The sequence below is a fragment of the Acomys russatus genome, chromosome 29, assembly GCF_903995435.1.
Source record: "Acomys russatus chromosome 29, mAcoRus1.1, whole genome shotgun sequence".
Taxonomy (NCBI): Eukaryota; Metazoa; Chordata; class Mammalia; order Rodentia; family Muridae; genus Acomys; species Acomys russatus.
In genome coordinates this window covers 13,885,026-13,909,928 of record NC_067165.1, presented here as the reverse complement: position 1 = coordinate 13,909,928, position 24,903 = coordinate 13,885,026, and the positions used below count along the sequence as shown (strand labels likewise).

General features: G+C 47.7%; 1 protein-coding gene and 1 pseudogene across 8 annotated transcripts in view; both read left to right on the top strand.

Annotated features, from left to right (window-relative positions):
- St3gal3 (ST3 beta-galactoside alpha-2,3-sialyltransferase 3) overlaps positions 1-24,903 on the top strand; it is a 204,010-nt gene that overhangs the window by 89,604 nt on the left and 89,503 nt on the right. For all 8 annotated transcript variants that reach the window (XM_051172212.1, XM_051172210.1, XM_051172211.1 and 5 more), the window contains one exon: positions 14,470-14,512. In XM_051172212.1, the coding sequence (XP_051028169.1) occupies positions 14,470-14,512 (43 nt within the window). The remainder of the gene's footprint in view (positions 1-14,469; positions 14,513-24,903) is intronic.
- LOC127212126 (uncharacterized) lies at positions 20,203-20,315 on the top strand (annotated as a pseudogene).

Genomic DNA, 24,903 nt, shown 5'->3' with positions numbered 1-24,903 from the left:
CAGGTCTCTTCCTGCCTTGCGGCCTTTGTTCTTTCCAGGCTGCCCTTACCTCCCACATGGCGTGACTGCCTTCATTGTCCAGTGTCACCCTACAGGAAGATCACTTTCTCCAAGGTAGTCTTCTCAGACACCCATCCCTTCTCTAGAGGGCTGTGCCTCCGTTCATCCTGAAGATTCACCCACCCAACCTGGCTGGCCTCACCTGCGTTCAGTCAGCCTCTCTTACTATAGTGCAGGTGCATTTGACCAAAGACCTTGAGTATTTTGGGAGAACAGCTCTTGGCACATGATGAGTTCCTGGCTAATACTTTTTTTTAAAAAGCTGGTGCATGTGTGTAAGCATGTACACATTAACACACACACACACATGCACATACATACACACAGGGGGGGGGGAGAGAGAGAGAGAGAGAGAGGAGAGAGAGAGAGAGAGAGAGGAGGGGGGAGGCGAGAGAGAGAGAAGAGAGAGGAGAGAGAGAGAGAGCGGAGGAGAGAGCCGAGGAGAGGGAGGAGGAGAGGAGGGAGACGAGAGGGAGGAGGAGAGAGAGAGAGAGAGAGAGAGAGAGAGATTGATTGTCCTCCATTCTTGTAGACCAGGCTGGCCTTGAACTCACAGAGATCCACCTGCATCTGCCTCCCGAGTGCTAGGGCTAAAGATGTGCGCCACCACGCCCGGCCCCTAATTTGGATTTTTAAAGTTACATTTTTAATTTTATTATTACTGTGTGACTATAGGTGTGTGTGCCACACATGCATTTGGAGGTTGGAAGACAACTTTCAGGGGTTGGCTCTCTTCCTCCATCATGGGGTCAAGGGCCCTTTTACCTACTGCGCCATGTCCCCAGCCCTGATTTGGTTTTTATATTGACTGTGTATTATTTTTATGACTGAAAAAAAAAAACTTTTTATTTTCTTGTGGAGAGGGGACTTACTTTGTTAAACATCTCAGTCCATTCGTCTTTATAACAAAAATAACTTCGGCTGTGCAAGGTTCTGAAGGCCAGAGAGTGCAAGATGAAGGAGCCAGCCCATTCAGGAGGCTGGTGACAGCTCATTTTCCAAAGCCTCCCCCCTCCGCTATATGTCTTCACATAGCAGAAGGTGCAGACAGGATCCCTGGAGCCTGTCCCTGGAGCACTGATCCTGCCAGTAAGGGTAGAACTCTGGTGACCGTATCACGTCATAACAGCCCTGCCTCTTCATACCCCCATATTGGGGTCCAGCTTCCTTCATATGAATGTTGGGGGATGCTAGGTACAACTGTAGAGTGAGCCATTTACCTGTCTTCTGGGCCAGCTGCTCTTTTGCCCAGCTGTCGCTCACAGTCCTGTAGCTGAATGAAGGTGGCCTTGCAGGGGCCATAGGCTCACTTGGTAGCGTGGACAGGATTGAATTTGGCCCTGGTTTTCCCAGGACAGAGGGGAAGTGGGAGTCGCTTCTGCCTGTGTTGAGAGACATGAGTCAGAGAGGTTCCACTCCCCATCGGTCCCTCCTCACAGTACCGCATTAGGGGCCACCCTGCTGTGGACAAGTCAGCCATAGGGGACTCTGCCTGTCAGAAGCCTCCTGCCTCCCCAATACCAGCATACACACATCCAGCTGAGACTGGGTTTCAGTTTGTGAACAAACGTCTAAGTTACTTTCCCGGGTCAGTTAATTTAGTCCAGGTCAGTGGGATTTTCTGTGTTTATTTTATAAAACTGCTTTCCTATTTTAGTTTGTCGTTGATAAATTGATCCCGTGTTGTGGTTTTTCTCCCTGACTGCAGATGATGTGGGAGTCATTTGTACTTTGGCCAGCCCCTCTCAGCAAACCCCCGTTGACTCCCATGATTCGTGTGTGTGGTGTGGCTGCGTCTGTGGAAACCGCCCTTGGGACAGGGACTGGAGGGAACAGAACAGAGTTGCTCTCATGCAGCTATCGTAAGATGAGGGACTGCTCTTCTCACATCCTTGGAGAGCCCGTGTGGACTGAGGAAGAGACAAGCAGCCTTGAACTGGGGCCTGGGCTGGCTCAGCAGCTGCCAGTCCACGTGGTGCTTGGGGACCCCAGGCATATTACATGCCCTCTCATCCAGCCTTATCTGGGGTATGAGGATTAAATTGAAGGTGTCAGTGATGGCACTAGGAGTGGCCAGTGGCCAGTGGCCAGTAGTCCCTTTGGTCTGTTCTTTCACTCTGCATGTTTGACCACCGTTTGGACCCGTTGTCCTCTTCTTTCTCCATGCAACCCTGCACACGGGGTGTTTATGTCTAATGTAGCTTTTATGGGAGACTGTACAGTGTTGCTTTGTTGGAAATGAAAGATCTATTTTGGGTAATTGTTCCTCAATCCATTTACTGCTGTACCCTTTGCACTTGGGGAATCCATCATAGCTGAGCGATGGGAGCCAGTGACCATGAGAAAGAAGTTGGGCAGGGGCTGCTTCTCGTGTGTGAAGGGTTTGCATGCTGGGTGGACTATTTTGCCTGTATGTGTTTGCAATTTGATGCAGATTTGAAGATGGCCAGGTATGTGGCACGTGTCTTTAGTCTTAGTACCCAGGAGGCAGAAGCTCTGTGAGTTCAAGTTCAGCTTGGTATATATAGCCAGTTCCAGGCTAGCCAGGATTACACAGTGAGACCTTGACTTAAAGAAAAGGCCAGGCGTGGTGGCGCACGCCTTTCATCCCAACACTTGGGAGGCAGAGGAAGGTGGATCGCTGTGAATTTGAGACCAGCCTGGTCTACAAAGTGAGTCCAGGATAGCCAGGGCTACATAGAGTAACCCTGTCTCGGAAAAAAAAAAAAAACTGGGTGTGGTGGCGCACACCTTTAGTCCCTGCACTCGGGAGGCAGAGGAAGGTGGATTGCTGTGAGTTCGAGGCCAGCATGGTCTACAAAGTTAAGTCCAGGACAGCCAGGTCAGTCACACAGAGAAACCCTGTTTCGAAAAACCAGAAAACAAAGAAAAGAAAAGAAAAAAAGAAAGAGAAAAAAATTTTTTTTACTGTGAAGAATTGTGGTTATCTGATAGAACCAGTGGCTTTATATTCCCATAAGATACTGAACTTTATGTACCTCACTAAGGTTCCCATAAACCGTCCGAGATGGGAGATACGGTTATGACCAGTAGGGGTCACTTACTCGGTAATGGTTTCTGTCCGCTGATGCGAGTGGGTGGTGGCCCGGAAGAATGAGGAAAGGAAGGGCTTGCTCAAGACAGGGCTGTCACATATGTCAGTCTTTGTATTGGTTACTCTCCTGTTGCTGTGATAAAATACCACGACCAAGGCGACTTACAGAAGGAGAGTTCCTTTGGGCTTATGGTGCTGGAAAGCTAGAGTCCATGATGGCAGAGGAGAGGCACGGTGGCTGGCGCAGAAGCTGAGGGTGGAACCATAGCAGGACACAGAAATGGGACTTGAAATGGTCCAAGTCTCAAGACTCCCACTGCCACCTCCAGTGACATGCCTCTCAAACAGCTCTAACAAATGAGGGCCAAGTGTTCAAATGCCACACACCGTGGGGGGCATTCTCACTCAGACCAGGTAGGCCCTGTAGCTGAGGATGAGGCTTTGCTGTCACCTCCACTTTCAGGAACTTTTGTGAGGGGTTTCTGGTGCCTGGAATAGGGTTTTGCATAATAATAGTGTTCCTGGTTGTTTCTATTTCAGAACATAGGTAGAGTAAGAACATCCACCTGTTGTTGAGAAAACATTATTGTTGTTGTTGTTGTTTTATTACAAACAAGAGTAATACTGCATTAGCTTAGGTTGTAAAAGCTAAGTACATAGGAAGAGGGAGCTGGAGGGATGGCTCAGTGGTTAAGAGTTCATAGTTTTCTTGTAGAAAACCAGACTTCAGTTCCCAGCACCCACATCAGGCAGTTCACAGCTGCCTCTCACTCCAGCTCTGGGGGCTCTGATGCTCTCTGACCTCCTCATACTAGATGCACACGTGTCATATACAGAAGTAATAATAAGGGGGCTTGAGACACGGCTCAGCGGTTAAGAGCACGAGCTGTTCTTCTAGAGGTTCAGTTCCCAGCACCCACATGGCAGCTCACAAGTGTCTGTAACTCCAGTTCTAGGGGATTTAACACTCTCACATAGACATACATGCAGGCAAAACGTCAACACACATGAAATTTAAAAAAAAAAAAAAAGAAGTAATAATAAAAAGTAATTTTTAAAAGCTGATTACAGGGATCCCAAGTCAAGTAAGGTTGGTTGTCACATTATTCTCGTAAAGCCAGGCTAAGCAGGCTGAGTGCACGGCAGGGTGCAGGCCAAGTCCTAAGTGACCTCAAGGTGTGTTATTAACTCGGCCGTGAGGTCCAGCAAAAGTTCAGGTCTCTGAGAATGTAATAGATATTTCCATTAAAATGTATCACCACAGTCGATCTTGTGCCCCTTCTGAAACAGAGCAACAGTGCTGGCCTGCACTTGTCTCTTTGGTGTATTCTTTATGGACACATACAACTGAAAATTTGAAATGTGTTTGTGTGCTTTTGCAGGGGCGGAGGGACTGTTGTATGCTTTGTGTTGAGACAGGATTTTACTGTGTAACTCCTGCTGGTCTGGAATGTCTTTCTACACCAGGCTGACTCGTACTTACAGAGGTCTGCTTGCTTCCATTTCCTGAGTGATAGGATTTAAAGGCACACATACACACACACATACACATGACCACATCGACAAATTTTACATTTTTTAAACGACAGGACTAACTCTTTTTTTAAAAAGATTTATTTATTTATTATTATGAACACAGTGCTGTGCATGTACACCCACAGGGCATCAGATCACATCATAGATGGTTGTGAGCCACCATGTGGTTGTTGGGAATTGAACTCAGGACCTCTGGAGGAGCAGTCAGTGCCCTTAACCTCTGAGCCCCATCTCTCCAGCCCTCTACAGGACCAACGCTTGATGAAGCAGTTTGTTTGTTCATTTGTAGTGTTGCAGATTGAAGCCAGGGCCTCCACAACATTAGGCAAGGCCTCCACCCTAGCTGCACCCCTGCCCAGCAGTTCTGGCATTTATTAGATTTTCCCCCTTGGGTGCATATCTTTTTAATATTCTGTATGATGGGATGAGAATGTACCTGACACCCTTGCTCCGTAGTTAGGACAGAGCCCTTGTGTGATTGTCCACCTCTCTCATGGGACACTGTCGTTACTTGAGAGAACAGTGGGCAAACTTCAGCCTTTTGAAACCCCAGAGGCCTGCGAACATCTCAGAGCAAGCACACCGCGTCAAGGAACCACCAGTTCTGTTACTGGCGATTAGATGCACACATTCCCAAGAAAACTAATATTTTTGAAAAGGTACTTTCACTGGGCAGCCTCCCGGAACTTAGCTTAGGAGCCGGCCCAAGTTTAGACTTCCTCATCCATCATTTTCCAAAATGGCCGCTGCATGCTTTCCAGTTGGTTCATAGTTAGTAATTGCTCTGTTCAAACCTTCTTGTTTTATGGTGTGATTTCTCAGTGGTTTGTATATTTTCCTGTTTAATGATGGCAGACCTAGTGTGTTTGCCCTTGTAGTTCTGTTAATTCTGCTCAGTTCTGTTCCTTATTAGATGCACACACACAGTTTGCTCACAGCCTGCTTTTGTTTATGTCCAGTTCCCGAGCCTCCCGGGAGTTTGTACAAATGCTATAGGGTTTTCCCCCCTCAATTCTTTATGACTCTTACTGTGACTCAAAGGGGCATACTTAATCCATTTGTAGGATCTGTGGAAGAGTTAACAGTTTACTTCAAAGTCTGCGGCATCTGAAAAAGCACTTTGTGTGCCCACAGCTCCGTCCTGGCACAGGTGCTGGAGAAGGGGCGAGCTTTGCATTCCCCGAGCCACTTCCTGCCAGGAACAAAGCACAGGACATGTGTGCTCTTTGGTTGGTGGCTTGTGTTATCCTGCATTTTCTGGCTTGACTGAAGCAGGAGGCTCAGACCAATGTTGAGACCAAGAGACTCAACATTTTCCCTTCAGTGCGCGGCTGCTGGCTCGCCGCTGTGGTGTCTGGGAGAACACTTTCCACTGCTGCATCAGCCACGTGTGGCTGCCGGTGCTTCCACTGCTGCATCAGCCGCGTGTGGCTGTCGGTGCTTCCACTGCTGCATCAGCCGCGCGTGGCTGCCGGTGCTTATGAAGCCAGGAAACTCAGGAGTCCTAGAATCTCCTGACCTTAGACAGATTTGTGCTCAAGATGGTGAGGCCTGGACCTTGCTGCAGGCCACCCCAAGAGGCACATTGTCCCAGTGTTCGAAGTAGCGTTTCCTCTGCAGGCAGCCATGGGCACCCAGTTCCAATAACTCATCTGTATTAAGTGTGGAGGTCTGGAAGCTCAGGGGCTCTTTGTGGAGGAGAGTAATGTTCGGGCCTTTAGAAATAATCTGCTGACAAGTCAGGCACTCTCAGAGGGAGCCCCAAAGCAAAAATTAGAAATTGAGACTGACAATACAAGGGAAATGAAACAGGAGTAGACAGTTGTGTCTAAGCAGAGCCATGGGAAACTCTGAGTGGGTGGGCTGAGAGTCAGGACTGCCCAGCGCAAGGCAATCACTGTAGTGAAAGATGACTGACCCAGAGAAGCTGTTACTGCTGCCACTGCCAGCACTGCCTTCTCACCACAAGTAGAAAGGGACAAAGAATCAAGTCGCAGGCTAGTCCTCAGGCTCCCCTGGTCACACCACTCATTCAACATATTTATGGGACCCCAACTTTGCACCCTGTTATGTGCTAGAGATACCGGGTGAGCTCTGCTAAGTGTGTGTGAGTGCACACCCGTGAGTGTCCCATTCATTAGAAGCAATGTGAAAATATGAACAACAGAAACTGGTTTGGGCTAGTCTTTAAAGAAGGGAATTTTCCGCCTGGGCCCAAGTACCTATAGAGTGAAAAAAATAAAATAAATCAAGCACTTGGTTCTCAGGAGTATGAAGGGCAACTCTGGGATCTACGTTGCAGGAACGAACGGCCTAGTTCCTCAGCAGGGTTTTTCTCTGTGTCAGTAACTTAAGGTAGAAATGGAACACAGCAAACCTTACCTGCCAGGTGCCTGCCCTGGGGACGCACAGCCTGCTGCTGATCCGCCACTTGCCTGCAAGCAGAAAAGCAGTTCCCTAAAGGAAACTAAGACCTGTTTGTAAAAGAGCACAGGCCAGTGGCTTTGCTCTTGACGCCTACAAGCAAACAATGGTGGGAGGCAGTGAGGGCTGCAGGTCAGGTGCAGAGCCCAGGTGAGCGGTACTTAGCTTACAGGTGAGAGCGGAGAAGGCAGTCCCACCCAGCATCCCTTTAAGGTGTCAAGCAGAGCCAAACACACCATGACCAAAGCAACATGGGGAGAAAAGGGTTTGTTCGGCTCTCAGCCTGTAGTGCACCACTGAAGGGAATTCAGGCGAGGAAGCCGAGGCAGGAACCGAGTGAAGCGGAGTGCTGCTTTCTGGCTTGCTCAGGAATGGCACCACCTGCAGCGAGCAGGGCCCTCCCCCATGCACTACTGATCCCGAATATGGCACACAGACTTGCCTCCTGGCACTCTCGTGGAAGCATTTTCTCACTTGAGGTTCCATCTTCAGACGACCTTATCTTGTATCAAGTTGACAAAACAACAACAACAACAAAAAACAACAACTAAGCTGCACAGTGCAGTTGTGAGAAAACCCAGAGGGCCCTTCACAGGACTTCTAGACTAGCAGGAGAGATGCGCCAGCCAGATGGTCTGAAATTACAAACCGCAAAGGAAGAGCTACGCTATGTTAAAGAGAGTGAGCGGGACACAGCCTAGCTAGGGCAAGAGATACCCTGGTAAGAAGAGCCTTTGACCCAGCGTTTGAAGAAGGCAGAAAAGAACCAAATAAAAAGGCTAGGACGCTTCTCGGGTAAGAGATAACAGCAACGGAAAACAACAACAAAACCTATGTTGAAAACTTGCTTACTCAACTGAAAGCTGAGCATGGTTGTGTAAGCCTGTGACCCCAGCACTCAAACGATTGACATGGGAGGAGCGTGAGCTCAAAGCCACCCTAGACCTACATGGTAGGACCTGGCCTGCCCTCCCGCTTTCTATTCCTCCCCCAGGAAAATTGATTGAAAGAAGACCAAAATGGCCGGAAGTCAGCACAGGAGAAGACAGTGCAAGATGGGGCTGGAGAGGAAGGGGAAGGCCACACCACAGAGTTCCTTTTTGTACAGGACTGTCTGTTAAATGTAGCCTTGTGATGGCTGTGCTTGAGGAGTGGGCAGGGGAGTGGGGGGGGGGGGCTTGTGTATATGCATCGAGGGAGATGAAGGCACTACAGAGGGCACGCTTGTTCTGAGCGGAAAGGCTGCCCGTCTGAGAGTGTCAGAAGACGAAGCTCAGAAAAGAGGTTGGACCCAGGCCAGGAGGTTTATACCTGTAATTGTCCTGAGTCAGGAGGATGTCAAGTTCCGCGACAGCCTGCGCTACAAAGTGAGATCCTGTCTTAAAACAGAAGACACATTGAGCTACACATGCACCCGAACAGCTCCAGGCCACAGTGAAGAGAAGGAGAGCCAAGCCTCTTCCTGAGGTGAGATGTTAGGAAGCAGGGCAGATTGTCCAAGAGGAGAGGCCTGTGCACAGAGGACTCTGGAGGCATGCAGCAAGTCCCCCAGGACTGCCGTGTGGATGCTTAAATCACAAGAAACGGCAGAGTGTTCAGAACTAGAGGTCACCGAGTGTTGGGATTAGTGGGGAAAGTTCATAAAACACAGTATTCCGTGAGGCACTGTGAAGGGTTGCACCTCCGTACCCGGGCCGCCTTAGTGAGGGTACAAAATTAGCCCTAGAACAAAGGCCACTCCTGCCCCAGCACTGACCACAGAACTTACAAGCAAGCCTTGTTGAAAAGATTGAGCTGTCTCTAAGAATTCAGTTCTACCTCAGGACAATTAAGGACTCCCCATGTACCAGATTCTAACAAGGCGGGAATTCATATGGCGGGCCACCAACCAGATGCTGCCAGGTAATTCAGAGAAAATGAAGCCCCGGAGGAGGGGGGAGGGGCGGGATCAGTCAAGGCAAGCCTCGAGGTGTTAGCGCCGAGGACCTTAGAACATATCCCATCTGCCCAACAATGCGGAGGAAGCTCAGGAACATTAGGGAAAGACATGGGAGGTATAAAAGAGCTAGATATAAAAAGACTACTGCCCGGGATGGGAAACTGTACCAGCTGGCTCATCGGCCACTTAGATGCAGTAGAAAAAAAGAGAGAAGTGAACTAGGCGATGTATCAATAGAAACTATCCAGAATGAAATGGAGTGAAAAATTACTAGGCAAACAATAGACAGAACAGTATTGAAGCATGGGACGGCCAGCAGCCTCATCTGTAATTGAAAAAGGGAGGGGGGAGGAAGAAAAATATTTGAGCTAGGTTGGTTTATTTTATTTTATTTTATTTTATTTCAAATTTGATTAAAGCCCACAGATCCAAGGCCTTCCACAAGCCCCAAACCAAGAAAGGCGGTGAAGCCACAGTACCTTCCAGGCAGGTGGCCTGAGAGCAGAGGCAGGGCCCCTGAGGAGGTTCAGGCAGGAGATGGGGGCAGAGAGGGGAGGAAAGCCAGGTGGTGAGAGCTGCCCTCCCAGGGAGCACTGGGAGCAAGATTCATGTAGGAGGTTGTCAGCAAGATGGATGAGGAGAGGGAACAGGGCCTATGGCCTATTGTTCCTCAGAGGTTCAGCTACTGCGGAAAGCGCCAGAGAGCGTTCTACTGTTCCCAGCGGCCTTTGCTCAGGGCAGCACATTCCTCTGGTACAACCCGCCTCCCCACCTTGTGTGTGTCGTAGAGACTCATCACTTCCACTGACTCCTTCTCAGGGTCTGAGATTTGAACAGGTAGAGAGCCTCTGCCAGCCTGCCCCACACCCACCCCTCACTAGGGGTTTCCAAGTAAGGAACAGAGGGGATGGACTGCAGTCCCTTTTTCGTGATAAGACTAAAAATACCACCTACACCAGTCGTTGGGATGTTATGATGAGAACTGTGGGGAGAGTAAAGCCAGCCCAGGGGAGGCTCAGCTCTGGCAGTACCCAGAGGCCTCTGCATCCCTTCCCAAAGCTTGTGTGTGTGAACCTAAAACCATCCCGTTGGGTTGGGGGTGCAAGCTCAGCTTGCCTAGCTTGGGCGCTTTCTCTTCGGTACCACAGAAAAGCGAAACAGCCAGTCAACTATCCATGTAAATGCCAGTGTGGCTGAAAATGCCAGATGTATTGCAAGATAATGAAATATTCTTTATCCGGACTCCTTCAGTCCCCTTAATGTTCTCAGGGTACAAGCCCAGTGAAGTTCTTGATATTTTGGAAGTTGCTCAAGCCCACGATCACGTTGACTGGCAAGTGCAGAATCAGAACGTCTGGTCTCATGTAACTTTGAATTCATTCAGAGCCGCAGTCCTGAAGCCAAGGATGGTGGCTCACGCCTTTAATCCCAACACTCTGGGGACAGAAGCAGATGTGTGAGTTCGAGGCCAGCCTAGTCTATAATGGCGAGCTCCTGTCCAGCCAAAGCTACACAGTGGGACCCTGTCTCCAAGACAAAACAGAACAGAACCCCGAGTTGTAGTTACTTCTTTTAGGGTCCTTAAGTCTTGACCTGTAGGAGCCTGCTCAGCGAGAAGGAGGACTGCTGTCTGTCTTCTCCTGCCCCCTTCCAGTAGCTGGCTGCCCCTGCTGGCTGCCCTTGGATAGCTGTGGAGAAGCTATCCAAGTGAGTATCCTGTGGGTAGCGATCCTTTTGGGGAGAGTCTACCCTTTCACAGGGGTCACCTAAGACCATCAGGAAACACAATGCAATTCATAGAAGTAGCAAACTTACAGTTATAAAGTAGTAACAAAAGTAATCTTGTGGGTGTGGTGGCGCACACCTTTAATCCCAGCACTCGGGAGGCAGAGGCAGATGGATTGCTGTGAGTTCGAGGCCAGCCTGGTCTACAAAGTGAGTCTGGGACAGCCAAGGCTAACACAGAGAGACTCTGTCTTAAAACCACAACCAAACCAAAACAAAAACAAAAACAATGAAAAAAAAAGTAATCTTCTGGCTGGGGGTCACCACAACATGAGGAACTGTATTAAAGGGTCTCAGCGTTAGGAAGGTGAGAACCTCTGCTGTAGGGTAGGACAAGTTAACTCTGGAGGAGTGTTGCACTCTCCGGACCCTGCATGTGTTTACAGTTCACGCAGCGGGTGTTGGTGTAGGCATCGGCTAACTCCTGCTCATCTTGGGTACTGCGCCGCAGTCTTGGTGTTTTTTCCCACAGCTCTGGGGAGCTACTGTGCTTGTGGCCACTGAGGATCTGTCTGTGAGCCCTCTATACGGATCTTTGGAGGAAGCAACTGAAAGAGTGCCCTGCCCCCCAGCTCATTTGTGCTTCTCTGTTGCGGATTCTGAGCGCACAGGCCAGCTGCCCCCCCCCCTTGTGCATCTCTCCAGCTGTGGCAGCCCATCAAAGTGTTGCTAGACTTACCAGTTAGGAGGCCCTTCTACAGGCAGCCCACTGTGCCCCTATACTTGAGGGGCATATAACAGTTTCCCTGCCAGCCTGGAATAAGAGGCAAGACTATATACATTGGCTTTCTGAGATGTGGGGTTCATAACAGTCCCCTTCAAAGGAGGTTTTCAAACCGTCTCTTCTCTTTGGCAACTGGCTTTCCTGTATTTGATATGAGGAGGCCTTCAGAACTCTGTGTATGAAATTCGTAACTTTAGAGGCTGCATAGTTGTCTCGGTTGGGAAGAGTATTTGCTGGTCTTGCAGAAGACCTGAGCTCGGTTCTCAGCACCCATGTTGGGTGGCTCACACCCACCTGTAACTCCAGCTCCAGAGGACCTAAAGCCCTCTCTGGCCTCCTCATCTTCCTGCACACATGTGCGCACACACGCACGCACACACACACACACACACACACACGCACACACGCACGAGAGAGACATAAATTAGAAAAAGGAATTTGTTACTTTAAAAGCTTGGCTGAAAATTTCACATTAATTAATTTTTGCTCATGATTGTTGTGACCAAGTGATCCTGGTAGGGACAGCCAATGAGTAACTGTCAATCATCTGCTCATCAGCTGTCAATCTAAGGCCATTTGCTCACAGTTACCCTGCTGACTGGTTCCTGCCATAGGCATGTTTCAGTTTCTGTACCAATCTACAGATTCTATTTGCTCAATCTACTGAATTTTACCTATAAAAAACAACAACTAAATTCCCAGCTTTAAAAAATGATCAGAAAATATGGTAACTTGACAGGGCTCAATTCCTGTGGACTGAGGAGAATGTTGTGAAGTTCATGTCTCTGAGGATAGGCAGGGAGGCCTTGGGAGGGACACACCTGAAGTTTTGGTGGAACCCTTCCATAGCTGGAGTCCTAGACTGAGTAAGCAGGACAAAGCCACATGGCCAGGGGCCTTCATGGCCCTCTGCTTCCTGACTATAACACAGCAGCCAAGTCCTTACCACCAGGCTTCCTGACCATGATGGACTGAACCCTGAACTAGGAAACAAAATAGCCCTTCCTTCTTTAAGCTGCTTTTGTCAGATATTTTCTATTAACAAGAAAACGAGTACTAAGGCAGGGGATGATAATGATTAAAAAAAAAAAAAAAAAAAACTACTCAATAACATGTCACTTCTGTCTCATTAAGAATTGAAGTAAGCCAGTCAGTGATGGTGTACACTTTAATTCCATCACTTGGGATCTCTTGAGTCTACAGAGTGAGTTCCAGGACAGCCAGAGCTAAAACAGAAAGCCTGTCTTGAAAAAAAAAAACAACTAACCACCAACCAAACAGCCAAACAACAACAACAAAAAGGAATTGAAGTCAGAGCCTTGAGCATGCAAGGCAAGCCGTCTCCCACTAAGCTACATCCCCAACCCTTTTAAAGTTTTATTTTGAGATTTGATCTTACCAAATTGTTCGGGCTGGCCCTGAACTTACAGTACGTGCCCTCCTGCCTTGGCCTCCTGAGTGATCAGGATTATAGCTGTGTGCCACTATGCCCAGCTTGGGTTTGTCTTTTGAGACGCTTAGAATAATCAGTGTGAAGTGTTGACTCCAAAGGCTGTCGCACTGTCCCCTGTGCTCCTCTGTGTTGTGTTCTTGCCTGTCGCCTGATGTTTGGGTCACAGCAAGAGTGAGGGCCCTCTGAGGAACACCAGCACAAAGGCTACCCCAGGGCAGCTGCTACACGGGGACAGTTGACAAGTGTTGGGCAAGTTGGTGATGTTTCTTCTTCCCAGAATGCCAGAATACAGGTGTTGAAAGAATATTCAACTTTGAAAGCGACTCTTTAGTTTTTAGAATTGAGCCCTTTTTGTTTTTCTTCCTGGTTTTTGTAAGTTCTTAACATATGAAGTAAAAATCCTGTCTCTGAATCAGAAACAACAACAAAAACAAACACTAGAGTTATCTGAGGAAAATTTGCTTACCAAGGGAATTCTCTTGGGTGGAAAGCCTGCTGTTGCATTTTTTGTCCTAGTTGTTATTTTCAGTGTGAAGAAGATGTCTTCTCCCAGGTTGAGGATAACTAAGCACCTTTGCTGAGCAAGCATGAGGACCTGAGTTCAAATCCCCACCGCTTGCATAAAAAGCTAAGTGTGCTTGTGCTTGCCTGTAACCCCAGCACTGTGGGAACAGAGACAGGAGGATTGTCCATACTTGCTGGACAGCAGCCTAGTCGCTTGACTCAAGGGAATAAGGTGGGGGTGATAGAACAAAACACTGGATGCTCTTCTCTGCCCCCTACAACACACACACACACACATACACACACACACACACACACACACACACACACACACACACACACACACACACACACACACACATCCTCCTGCCTTGCTCAGTTAACTTTCTTTTATATAGCCTGGACACACCTGCCTAGATGTGGTCCCACCCACAGTGGGCTGGACCCTCCACCCTCCTATATCAATTAATAGTTAAGGAAAATGCTTCATGGACCAGGCCACAGGCCATTCTGATTGAGTCAACCCCCAAATGAGATGACCTGAGATAACCCTGGGTTGCTTCAAATTGACAGCTCATACTAGCTAGGACACTGGCTCATCAAACAGATTTTTGTGCTCAGAACCTCGAGGAACTTAAGATGGTTTCCCATACCTTTCTACGGTGTCCAGTTTCGCATTTACCACACTTCAGTTTCAATGGCCATGCTTATTCCAGGAAGCAATTCTGTATTAACCTAGGACTCGATGGCTTAGGAGACCTGGGATAGAGCTGCTTCCGAACCTGGCTCCTCAGACAAAATAAACGTTTAGTAGATGTTTTGTGGCTTAAATTTAGTTATGGCGTATGAGTTTGCTTCCGTTCTTTGAAGCACTTGTGTTAAGTATTCTTTTTCAAGCACTGCCTGTCCCCAAGGTGTAGCTCTAGGAGTGCAACCCACAGTGGCAGCGACGCTTGACTTCAGTGACATTTTCTGCGTTTCCTTTTCAGAGTATGATCGGCTGGGCTTCCTCCTGAAGCTGGACTCTAAACTGTAAGTAGAACGGGGAAATGCCGTAGCTCTATGGAGACATTGGTGAGAGCTGGAGTCTCTCTCAGAAGGGTCACCCCTCTTACCCTTTAGTTTGGCGGGTATTTCCTGGGGCTTCTGCCCTCGGGTTGTAAGCAGAATCTTCAAGTATGTTACCGTCTGCAGGGGCCTGGGCAGGATGGGGCTTGGGGTGGATACACTGAGGTCTTACATTGGCTGGCACAGGTGGCTCATTACAGAAGGCCACTGCAGGAGCTCCAGGGATGGAGGGTACTGGAACGGCTTTCCAACATAGTGCGAGTGATAGAGAAACTGTCAAAGATGCCTTCCCAGCAGACAATCCTGCGCGCAAGCCTCTAACTTCTGTCCTGTGAGCACCTACCCTTCCTCCCACAGGCCGGCTTTGCTGTCTGGCCCACAGAGGTGTGTTACCTCTGCCTCTTCTTGCTAGGCCGCTGGGAAACTCCCAGATCACTTACTCTCTGCATCAAATTGTCTCTGCCTTGCTTCCTTTGAGTTTCCTAGCCCTGTTGCCTGCCAATTGTCTGGCTCTCCCATAATTAACTGAAGTGATGATGATTAATCTGTTAAGGGCACAGACTCAAAGCCAAGCAAAGCTTGGTTCAAATCCCAGATTGCCACTTAACTGAACTTGTGGCCTTGAGCAAGCTCTTGAGCTACTTTGAGCCCATTTCATCTGTAAAATGAAGACAGGGTACATCCTCTACAAGCTGTTATAAGGATGTAATTGGAGCGGTTAACTCGGGGACTTTTGAGTGTTGGCTATCCAATTCTCCGGCATTCTTTTCTGGTCTCTCTGGTGCCTAAACAGCATAGGTATAGCTTTGTTAGGTGCTCAACCAATCCTGAATGCTTGGGTAGATGGGTGGGTGGGTGGACGGGTGGGAGGTGGGTAGATGGATGGATGGGTGGGTGGGTGGGTGCATGGATGAGTGGATGGACGGATGAACACAGACCCATTTGAGCATCAGACCAGGAGTTGGATCTCCATCCATTCTGTTTGTTGATGCGTTGTACAAGTCCACTCACACGGCTAATGCTTAGTCTCTTCTGGTGTTAGCCATCTTTGTGCTTCTGTGCTTCTAAGTGTCGTGGAAGACGAGAATTGCATTTCTTTTCTTGCTCTTTTGCACTTGAAGATCTTAATACATAGCTGCTTCCGATGGTGGCAGTCACACCTAGGGTAAATCATCACAGCAGGAGCTGTGGGGCTTTCCCATGGAATGGCTCCAGCTGGCCCCTTTTCCTGGAATCTAGGCTCTGGGGCCTCAAGCTGCAGGTTCAGGCACTGTAGCTCTCCCAGCTCTTATCCATTCTGGAGGCAGCTGCCAGAGAGGAATGGTCTGGTCTCTGTACAAGGCAGGCAAAGGGATGTTAGGCCCATGTTAACATCTGGGGGGACGAGCTTGATTGGGCTAACGAGTCACAGGCTTCCTTCTTAGAAATGACTCCCTTTAGTGCAATGAACGGAAAAACAAAACAAATCAAGTATAAGCCAGAAGCAAGTGAAATGCCACCAGACCAGAAAAGAGACGGTAATTACCAAGTGAGATCGTAAGGATGAACAAAGGAGACGTTGCCGTGGACATACTAAGCACAGTGTTTAAGCAGTCTTCACAGTGGAGGAGGACACTCCTACCCTGCTGCCTTGACAGCTGAGCACTGTGGAAGAGATGGCCGGTTAGCCTGCTGCTGAGTACCAGGCTGGTTCCATGAATCATCTGAGGCAACTTGGACTTTGGCCAGGGAATTGACTTGGCCCTGTATTTAACTCGCACTGTGAGAGGGGCAAGCTAGGACCTTCCTGCCCCTTGTTGCACGGGCCTCTCCAGTGCGCCGCTTTCTTCCGAGGGAAACACAGATGTATTCAGGGAGAGGTTCCTCGGTTAAGAATTCTGTTGTACAGGCAACTCCTCAGCCATGTTTCCACCTCTCCTTACAGGCTTCTTCTGGTTGTGTGGTGTTCTGTCTCTGATGTGTAGGAGGAACACGGCCTGGGTCAGGACTGGGGCTGAGTTCTGTCTCTGCTTCTTTTTGCTCTGTGACCGTAAACAGCCCATTCAAGCTTTTTGAACTCCAGTTTTTCCTTATGGAAAACGCAGACTATTCACTTACATTCATTGTTGTTTTTGAAGAATAAAAGAAAGCATTGTATAGTCTATTGTAAGCGTACAAATGGGAGGATTTCTTTGTGTTTATCTTAATTCACGTTAATTTCGCTTCTTGAACAGAAGAATGTATACATTCTGGAAAATGTCAGCTGTTTTCTCTTTAAATATTGCTGCTATAGCTGGGTGTGGTAGCGCATACCTTTAGTCCCAACGCTCAGGAAGGCAGAGGCAGGTGGATCACTGTGAATTGGAGGCTAGCCCGATCTACCAAGCAAGTCCAGGACAGCCAGGGCTACCTCGCACAGGAAAGCAAAATAAATAAATAAATATTGCTTCTATACCATTTTTACTTTCCACACTCCCTACTCTTGAAAGCCTCTGGTGAAATTTTAGAGCTTCCCACTGTAGCCCCTGGGGCTGTTTCACTTCTCCATATGCGCCACGGGTTGGCCCTCTCCATGGTAAACTGTAACTTCAGAGGACTTCGTGTAAGAATAAACTAGAACTAACCCTGAGTCCCCAGGCCAGGATTAAAGGGAGCTTACCCTAGCTCTGGGTGGATTAGGCTAAAAAGTCGGCGAGACAAAAGCGCTTGCCTCGCTTGCTGTTAACTACCCGAGTCTCTAGGAATTCCCAGGTCCCACATGTAAGACACCCCAGATCGCCTAGTGCTGCCAAGCACCTGGCAGGAGCAAACCCAAACCCTGTCTAGAAAAGGACGTGAACTCCTGACAAGTAGCTGCTCAAGGAAAGGAGCAGGTCACAGTAAAGAGTGCTGCTCAAGGGAACAACAAAGCAGCATTAGTGAGGACCCCGGGGATAGCAGGTGATGGGAGGGCAAGAACGCACAGAGACCAGCGGCCGCTTATAAAACAGCTCTGTGTGCCACACAAGAATTAGCAACTGTACAATAGGACCCTAGATTTAAAAAAAAAATAATAATGAAGTGGGCTGGCAAAATGGCTCAGCCAGTAAGAGTGCTTGCTGCTGAGCTTGCCGACCTGAGTTCGATCCCGGGAACCCACACGGTGCAGGGAGAGAGTCGATTCCTGCAAGTTGTCCTCTGACTTCCCACACTCAGGCTATTGTGCACGCTCGCCAGTACGTAAACTTTAAAAATAAAAAAATAATGGATGAGCTTCTGGAATTGAAAACTAGAGTAGCCCAGCTTTAAATCTTAACGGAGGGGCCTGACTCCAGAGACAAATGAAGATAGGCCAGGTAGCAAGAGTTTAAAGGCAGCAGGACTTTCTTTTTGCTCCCGTCCCACCCATCCTCCCTCCCTTGTTCCCTCCTTTCCTCCCTCCCCGCCCGTGTATGTGTGTGCCATGTTTGGAGACCAGAGGGAGATGTTGGATGTCCCGTTCCATCATTCTCCACTTTATTCCTTGAGAGAGGACCAGTCATTGAACCTGGACCTTAGTGCAAAGTTTAGCGCTCAGAGAGGCAATACTTTTTGGTAGCTAAAAAGTGGATGTGAGATATGATAGCACATAACTTATAATTCCTATATGTGGAAGTCAAAGGGAGGGGGAAAGAAAGGGGTTAGTATCCCAGCATCCCCTTCAAGGACACACCCCAGTGGACCTAACATCCTTCCACTAGGCCCTACCTCAAGTGCCATCACCAGGGAGCAGGCCTCCAACATATGACCTTGAAGGAACATTTAAGAGCCAAACCATAGGGCTGGAGAGATGGCTCAGAGGTTAAGAACACTGCAAAATAATAATAATAATAATAATAATAATAATAATAATAATAATAATAATAATAATAATAATAATATAAAAGAACACTGGCTACTCTTCTAAAGGTCCTGAGTTCAATTCCCAGCAACCACATGGTGGCTCACAACCATCTATAATGAAATCTGGTGCTCTCTTCTGGCCTGCAGGCATACATGCAGACAAAACACTGTATACTTAATAAATAAATAAATCTGAAAGAGCGAGAGACAGAGACAGAGAGCGCCAGCCAAACCATAGCCTTGACCTTCACATAAAAGCGAAAGCAAGCCTGTTGAAAAAGCTTAGTAGAAGCCAGGGGTGGTGGCACACACCTGTAATCCCAGCACATGGGGAGGCAGAAACAGGAGGATCACTGAGTTTGAGGCCAGCCTGGTCTACAAAGCGAGTCCAGGACAGCCAAGGCTGTCTCAAAAAATGAACAGACAAACAAACGCAAGGTAGATCGTGTGATCTGCCTCCTGTGATCAGGACCGTCTAGTGTCCCCTTGGTTCTTAGGGTAACTCAGATGTTACAAGACTCTCGGAGGGTCTAGAGTAGCAGACTGCTACCCTGGTTTCTTACTGCTTCCTTCCAGGGTTGTTATTCTGTACTGAGTTCTGTACTTGGGTGCCTCAAATACCCCAGGCTCCTTCCTGCCATAGACTCCTGGCATTTGTGCATTCCTTTGATAGCAACACAGACTATCACCCCTTCACACACACACACACACACACACACACACACACACAGTGCTGGGAACTGAGTGTAGGTATTTACGCAGGCTGAGCAAGTGCTGTTTGGATGGGCTGTGACCCCAGCCCCTGTTTTACTCTTCGTATTGAAGAGTATTGTCTCCCTCGCCCAGTTTTAAACTTGGGCTCACCCTACCTCTGCCTCCTGGGTATCTGGGTTTGTAGACCTGCGCCAAAAGGCCTGATCCCCTGGTCCTCTTCACTGTGCCATTCTGACGTGCTCATCTCTGCCGGATGCTCCGTACATTTTGCCGACTTGTCCATTGTCTGCCTCCACCTGCTACGCTACGGAGAGGGCAGGACTTTTCCTGTTCCCACCACGCCTAGCACTCATTGCTTAGTAATTGCTCAATAAGTATTCGGTGCATGAATGAAGGAACTGGTAGATAACCGTATGAAATAGATGATATGTAAATGCTTTTGATAGATGAGAAAATGGCAGGAGTGGGGAGAACAAGCAATTTAGTCATATTCAGAGAGAGAGCTATCCTCTAAAACCTGAATCTGACCCTCCTCTGCCCAGCTCCACTCGTCTTACATCTGCACTTACTTTTTAAAAAAACTGTCTTTATTTTTCTAATTTATACTGTTCTTTTCTGTTCTAGTTTGCTTTTCTATTGCTGTGGCAAAACACTGACCAAAAGGAGGAAAAAGTTTATTTCATAGTGTGCTTCCAGGTCGCACTCTTATCACGGAAGGAGGGCAGGGCAGGAACTGCAGGCAGGAACTGAAGCCGAGGCCGCAGGGGAGCGCTGCTTGCTTCCTCTGCTTCGTGCTCAGAAGGCTGTTGGGGCCGGCCGGCCGTGTCAGGCTGACAGCTGAAGCTACCTAGGAGTTCCACACTAAGTTTGAACAACTGTCCACTTTATACGGGCAGGAATGGGCCCTGACCTGGTCCCAGGGCTACCCACAGTGCCTAGCACAGTGATTGTGATGCACAGCGGACAACACAAGGGATGTTTGCTAAGTCAGAGGGAGGTGGGCCGCACTTCCAGCCTTTATGAAGAAAACCAGTAAGATCTGCCATGACTTTTTGGAAAGTACCGATTGGTTTAAAAAAAAAAAAAAAAAAAAAAAAAAAGTGCTCGCTTTGGCAGCACAGATACTAAACTTGGAATGATACAGAGAAAATTAGCATGGCCCCTATGCAAGGATGACACGCAAATTCGTGAGGTGTTCCATTACAAAGATTTTAAGAAATGAAGCCGGGCAGTGGTGGCACACGCCTTTAATCCCAGCACTTGGGAGGCAGAGGCAAAGACCTCTGTGAGTTCTAGGCCAGCCTGGTCTGTGGAGCGAGTCCAGGACAGCCAAGGCTACACAGAGAAACCCTGTCTCAAAAAACCAAAATTAAATTAAATTAAATTAAAATTGAAAAATGACATGGCTCCTGCCTAATCCTGAATCTCATTTCTCCTGGAGGGTCTCTTGCTTCATGACCTGCTGCCATAGTTACACTGACTTCAAAAAATGTAGCATCTCTCCCCCCCCCCCCATAGCATCTCTTCAATACTTTAAAAATTGAGGGGAGGAAAGGTAGGATGGTTTTCTCTTGGTCCTTCTAAGCAAAGCCAAAAGTGTGGGACTAAAGATGAAAGAGGGCAGCAGAGAAATGAACCCCGAGAATACAGGGAACACAAAATTGCAAACTGGCTTACCAAATACATAGTTCTTTTTTAAAATTATAAGCTTTAAAATGGATGGAAAATGGAACATCTCTGTAAAGTCCAGTGGGGTTCTTCTATGCAGGGGTGCTTTTGTCCATTTTTTACCTGTGTGTTGATCAACTCACAACACGTAGGCCAGCCATCATCTCAAACACTTACCATTTCTCTGTGACAAAAACACTGAAAACCCTCTCTTCCAGCTATTTCAAAGTGAATGATACGATATCGTTAGCTTGAAGGGCCCTCTGTGTAATTGAACGCCGGGACCCACTTTCCTGGCTGGCCATGATTGTGCATCTTTCAGTCCATCTTTTCTCACCCTCCTCCGACCCATCTCGCTCGTCCCTTGATCTCCCAGCCTACCGTAGGTAACCCATTCTGCTTGCACAAGCTGCGTGTGAGTGATGCCATGCAGGGAAATCCTTTCTTCGCTGTAGCCAGGGCCCTCTTCTTTTATGCCAGGGCCGCACAGTTCCAGGACTTGGCTAGGCTCCCTGACTCCTAACTGCTAGCCCGTCCCACAGCCTTCTGCCCAGAGACTGCCTCTAAGGCATCCTGATACTTGTGTGGCCAAGAGCCACAGCAAAACTCCCGCTTTACAGCTCCCAGGGATGCCTCTTTGCACACTGGTCCCTGCCTGGTCTTGACTGAGTACTGGAATCACCTGGGGTCTGCAAAGCACTGCAGATGCCTACCTCCCGTCCCGAGAGACTTGAAATTCACTATTCAGGAGTGTAGCCTAACATGCTGTCAAACTGGGAACAACTGCTTAAGATCCTACTTCCCAGCTGAGAAACGCACCACTTCCCCAGGTGACTGTCACCAAGAAAAAGTGTCCTTACACATAAGCCTATGTGTGCAACAGTTCACACCTGGGGTCCGAGCACCCAGAGGCACTCCTTTAGGTAGTCTTGCCCAGAAAGCCCTGTGTAAACAGTTCCCAGGCTATTCTATGTTGTTCCATTACGTGCCAGGGTCAGAGCCTTGGAGGGAAGGCTTCCAGCCTGTCCCTGTAATCATGGCTGACTACAGACTAATTGCTGTAGGACCAGGATAAAGGCCTTGCATTCAGAATGTGCAAAGAGCTCTTAAAACTCAACAGTAAGAAAACCACCATTTAAAAATGGGCAGAGGATCAGAACAGATACTTTCACTAAAAGAGATACCTAGACAGGGCCTGAAGAGATGGCCCAGCAAGTAAGAGCGTTTGCTGCTCTCAGAGAGGACCAGATTTTGGCTCCCAGCACCCACATCAGGCACCTCACAAGCACCCCATAACTCTCGTTCCTAGGGCGCTGACCTCCTCTCGGGCCTCCACAGGAACCTGTGTATGTGCACACCTATGAACACACAAACATAAAAACATATTTTAAAAAAATCAGATGTCAAATAAATATATGAGATACGTGTATAAAAAGGAACTCATTTTATGTCTTGAGTGAAGTAAAAATTAAACAGTGAGAGTCTGTCACATACCCATGGCTAAATTTGAAATAAATAAATAAATGAACCTTGACAATCTTCCCTGCTTTCAAGGAGGTGGGACAGGAATTCTCAAGTATTATCAGTGGGGATGCTTAAAATTCTGGCTGTGTTGGCAATGTTTGCAAGACTTCCTAAAGCCAAATATGGTCTAACCAGATGCATTGGCCACCATTCCCCAGGGGAGTTCTCCAAGTCAGTTGAAAACTTACGTGTACACAAAAACTGCTCATGAGTATTTATAGAAGGGAAACTTATGGTTGTGACAAACTGGAAGCACAGTGAGCCAACTGGTACACCCAGAGAGTGCAGTGTTTTCTTTGTTTTTGTTTTGTTTTGTTTTGTTTGGGGGGGGGGCGTTGGTTTGGGTTTTGTTTTTATTTTTTGTTTGTTTGTTTGTTTTAGTTTTTCGAGACAGGGTCTCTCTGTGTAATATCCCTGGCTGTCCTGGACTCCCTTGCTGGCCTCGAATTCATAGAGATCCACCTGTCTCTGCCCCCCCAAGTGTTGGGATTAAAGACGTGCGCCACCACACCCGGCATCAAACAGTGGAGTGTTTTCAACATGAGAAAAAGGAGCCATCAATCCTCATAGAAATATGGGTAAAGAAGCCAGGCTGAAGGTCTGCCCAACATGATGCTAATTATATGATATTCCAGAAAAGCCTAAGGTGTGCAGGCTAAAAAGGATCCACTGACCCCAGGTGGGAGGGAGAAGAGGAAACTGATGACTGAGTCTATATCTGCCAGGAGCCATAGGACAATGGTTCTCAACCTGTGGGTCGTGACCCCTTTGGGGACTTCACACATCACATTTCCTGCAGATCAGATACTTACATTACAATTCACAACAGTAGTAAAATTAGAGTTATGAAGTAGCAATGAAATAATGTTATGGTACCACAGCCTTAGGAAGATTGAGAACCACTAACTTCATAACACAAAAAGTGAATTCTAAGGAACTGTGGGCTTTAATAAAAATAAGTGATCATGATTCATCAGTTACCACAAAAAGTACTATATTAATCTAAGGCATTAATAATGGGGAGTGGGGGAGGGTATGCACTCCATACTATTTGCTTAGCTTTTCCAAAAATCTAAGATTACTCATAAAAATGAAATACATTAATTTTTTTTAATACATTAATTTTTTAAAATATTTATTTATTTGAGTGTTCTATTTGTATGTATGACAGAAGAGGGCACCAAACCCCATTATAGATGGTCGTGAGCCACCATGTGGTTGCTGGGAATTGAACCCAGGACCTCTGGAAGTGCAGCCAGTGCTCTTAACCGCTGAGCCATCTCTCCAGCCCCAAAGTGCATTAATTTTTAGTTGTCATATGGGGTTTAGATTCTCAAGAGAGCATATGCTTGCAATAGATGGGCCCTGGATCATTCATTCCCATCACCAAACCAAAATGAGTATGTGTGTGTGTGTGCGCGTGTGTGCGTGTGTGTAAAGCCAAAGGCTTTGAAATCAGAAGACCTTTGGTTTTTTTGGTTTATTTTTGTTTGGGGGTTGCTTTGTTTTGTTTTTTGAGATAGGACTTCTCTGTGTAGCTTTGGCTATCCTGGAACTAGCTCTGTAGACCAGGCTGGCTTCAAACTCACAGAGATCTCCCCGCCTCTCTGCCTCCTGAGTGCTGTGATTAAAGGCCTGCACCACCACCACTCAGCTTTTTTCTTTATAAGATTTTTTTTTTTAAGATTTATTTATTTTTAAAGAAAGACTTATACAGTGTTTTGCCTACATGTATGTCTGCAGGCCAGAAGAGGGCACCAGATCTCATTATAGATAGTTGTGAGCCACCATGTGGTTGCTGGGAATTGAACTCAGGACCTTTGGAAGAGCAGCCAGTGCTCTTAACCTCTGAGTCATCTCTCCAGACTGATTTATTTTTATGTGCATTGGTGTTTTGCCTGCATGTATGCCTGTGTGAGGGTGCCTGATCCTCTGTAACTGGAATTACAGACAGGTGTGAGCTGTCATGTGGGTACTCAGGTCCTCTGGAAGAGCAGCCAGTGCTCTTAAGCACCAAGACATCTCTTTAGCCCCCTTAGTTACTTTTCTATTGCTGTGATAAAACACCATGACCAGGGCAACTTATAAAAGAAAGAGTTTAATAAGCCTACCATTCCAGAGGGTTAGAGTCCATGATTGCAAACCAGAAGTATGGTGACGGGGCCAGCTGAGAGCTCACATCCTGCTCTGCGAGCCAGAGGCAGAGGGGACGCTCTAGGAGTGGCTGGAGTCTTGAATCCTCAAAGCCCAGCCCCAGTGACACGCCTCCTCCATTAAGGCCACACCCAATCCTTCCCAAACAGTCCCACCAACTGGGGTCCTGTGGGGGCTATCTCACTTAAAGCATCACACTCCACTCCCTGGTGCCCATAGGCACATAGCTATATCACAATACAAAATGCACTTAGTGCAACTTTAGAAGTCTCCATGGGCTTCCGTCTCAGCAAGGCTTAAAAGCCCAAAGTTCAGTGTTTCTTCTGAGTCTCAAAGCAATCTCTTAATTGTAACCCCCTGTTTACAAAAGGGGGGCGGGGATTGCATACCTCCAAAGTACAGTGGCACAAAATATACAATACCATTCCAAAGGGAAGAAATCAGGACACAGTGAG